At 33.0% G+C, this 2,249-nt stretch overlaps 1 protein-coding gene across 1 annotated transcript; it reads left to right on the top strand.

Moving 5' to 3' along the window:
* Nucleotides 1–264: 264 nt before the first annotated feature.
* On the top strand, nt 265–1,242 carry LOC141519644 (olfactory receptor 4P4-like). The gene has a single exon (XM_074231823.1). The coding sequence runs from the start codon at nt 265–267 to the stop codon at nt 1,240–1,242; it is 978 nt and encodes a 325-aa protein (XP_074087924.1).
* Nucleotides 1,243–2,249: the final 1,007 nt, after the last annotated feature.

Raw genomic sequence — 2,249 nt, 5'->3', positions numbered from 1 at the left:
TCTATAGATATTAAACTACTTTGCCACTTAAAAGATGTTGAAGGGACAATAAATTTTAATACTATTTCTTGGAATGTATAATATTAAGACTATCTTTTATCTTGTTATTTCAAAATGTTAGAAGAAGAGAGATCAAATTCAAGTTAATAATGTGACTTGCTGTAATGGTGCACAAGCAATTTGACTTTATTTTCACAAAAAGTTATTAATATGATTCTATATAAGCTTTTTCATGTACTCTGTATTTTCAGATTACACTTCCAGATGGCCATTTCCTTCTCTCAATCCATGGAAAATCATAATAATAATGTCACAGAATTTATACTCTTGGGTATTCGTATGAAGAAAGAAATAAAGATAATGTGTTTTGTCATTTTCTCAGTCTGTTACCTAACGATCATCCTGGGGAACTTCATTGTCTTCATCACCATCACATGCAGTCATCTGATGCAACAACCCATGTACTACTTTCTTTGTCACTTGTCTTTAATGGATTCCTGCTTCACTTCTGCTATAATTCCCAGAATGATTAGTGACTTAATTTCCTCAAAGAATACTATTTCTTACAATTGTTGTATGACTCAGCTCTTTGCTTTTCACTTCCTGGCAGGTGTTGAGATTTTCATCCTGGTGTCCATGGCCTTTGATAGATATGTTGCCATCTGTAAACCCTTACACTACGGCACAATTGTCAACAGGCAGAGGTGTAACTTACTGCTCCTGTTATCCTGGGTGATGGGATTTTGGCACTCTGCTGGCCAGCTTTTCACAATCCTGGGATTACCCTTCTGTGGTCCTAATCAAATAGATCACTATATGTGTGACTCAAAAGTCCTCTTAAAGCTTGCTTGCACAGACACACGTGTTGCTAGTATTTTAGTCATTGCTAACAGTGGAATGGCTTCCTTGGTAACCTTTCTGATCTTGGTAGCATCTTACATCATCATATTATATCATCTTAGGAATCATTCATCTGAAAGTCGGCGTAAAGCCCTCTCCACCTGTGCTTCCCATGTCATGGTGGTTCTTTTCTTCTTTGTGCCTTGTATCATCACCTATATGCCTCCTTCTGATACCCTGAATGAGAAAGAGTTCTCAGTGTTTTACACTGTGCTTTCACCTATGTTGAACCCACTTATCTACACACTGAGAAATACTGAAATGAAGAATGCCATGAGAAAGGTGTGGTTCAACAAACTTACAAGGATCTTCAAAAAGAACCAGATGAATTTCCATGTATGATCACTGAATTTCAATATGTTCTCTTTGATTTTCTATTTGTGTTTTTAGCTTTTTTTTTTCCTTACAGTCACCCAATTAAGAAATAAGAATTTTCAAAAAGAAACAAAAGGAAAAGAATTAATAATAATTTTCCTAAATAAACTTTCAGGAATATATAGAATCTTAGAGAACACTATCTAGGCTCTAGAATGCCATGAAACATTACCATTCATGGCTTTCCCATCATTTACTTACATCATTAATAGGATTTTGGCTATTTAGACGTTTTGTATTCATTGATTCCACCCCACATTGATAATTTTCACTAAAATGTTAATCTGGTCACAGGATTTCAAATTCTACTTAAACATTAATAATTGGATCTCTTTGAAAAGAGGCATAATAATGAATATTTATACATTTTTTTCACTTCATTCTTTGAAAAGTAGAAGGAAATTAGAAATATAGATTAGTTTAGTTGTGGCTTAGCACAGGCCTAGTTTCAAATCCAATCTCCCTACTGAATTAAAGTACCCAGAACCTTGTCTTTTCTGCATTTTTCTTCATGGAAAGATAAATAGATAGACCGATATTACTATTAAGATATCTCAAACAAGTCCATTTCTTTGATATATATCATGGGAAAAGTATATATACATATATATATATATATATATATATATATATATATATATCAGAGCAAAAACATCTATTTTTTAAGATAGAGGCAATGTTCATAAGGTATAAATGCATCATAAATGACTTCTTGTATTTCCTTGAGAAAACTAGTCTTAGGAAAGAAAAATTAGTGTTTAAGTTAATAAATATTAAGCAGTTTCTAGTATATTCTAAGCACTGTAAAAAACACTAAGGATTCAAAACAAAAAGGACCAAGACAATCCCCCCAGCTCAAGGTGCTCACAATCTAAAGGGGGAAGGACAAAAAGCAAATAGATATGTGTAAACATGCTCTGCAAAGGATAAATAAAAAAAATATACGTAACAGATGTGTTGGGGAAAGTAATTAT

The sequence above is a fragment of the Macrotis lagotis genome, chromosome 3, assembly GCF_037893015.1.
Source record: "Macrotis lagotis isolate mMagLag1 chromosome 3, bilby.v1.9.chrom.fasta, whole genome shotgun sequence".
Taxonomy (NCBI): domain Eukaryota; kingdom Metazoa; phylum Chordata; class Mammalia; order Peramelemorphia; family Peramelidae; genus Macrotis; species Macrotis lagotis.
The sequence above is the reverse complement of the archived record's forward strand: the minus strand, read 5'-3'. Positions and strand labels throughout refer to the sequence as shown.

Excerpts from the sequence above, each read along its gene's own strand:
- LOC141519644 (XM_074231823.1), top strand. The coding sequence starts at position 265 with ATGGCCATTTCCTTCTCTCAATCCATGGAAAATCATAATAATAATGTC.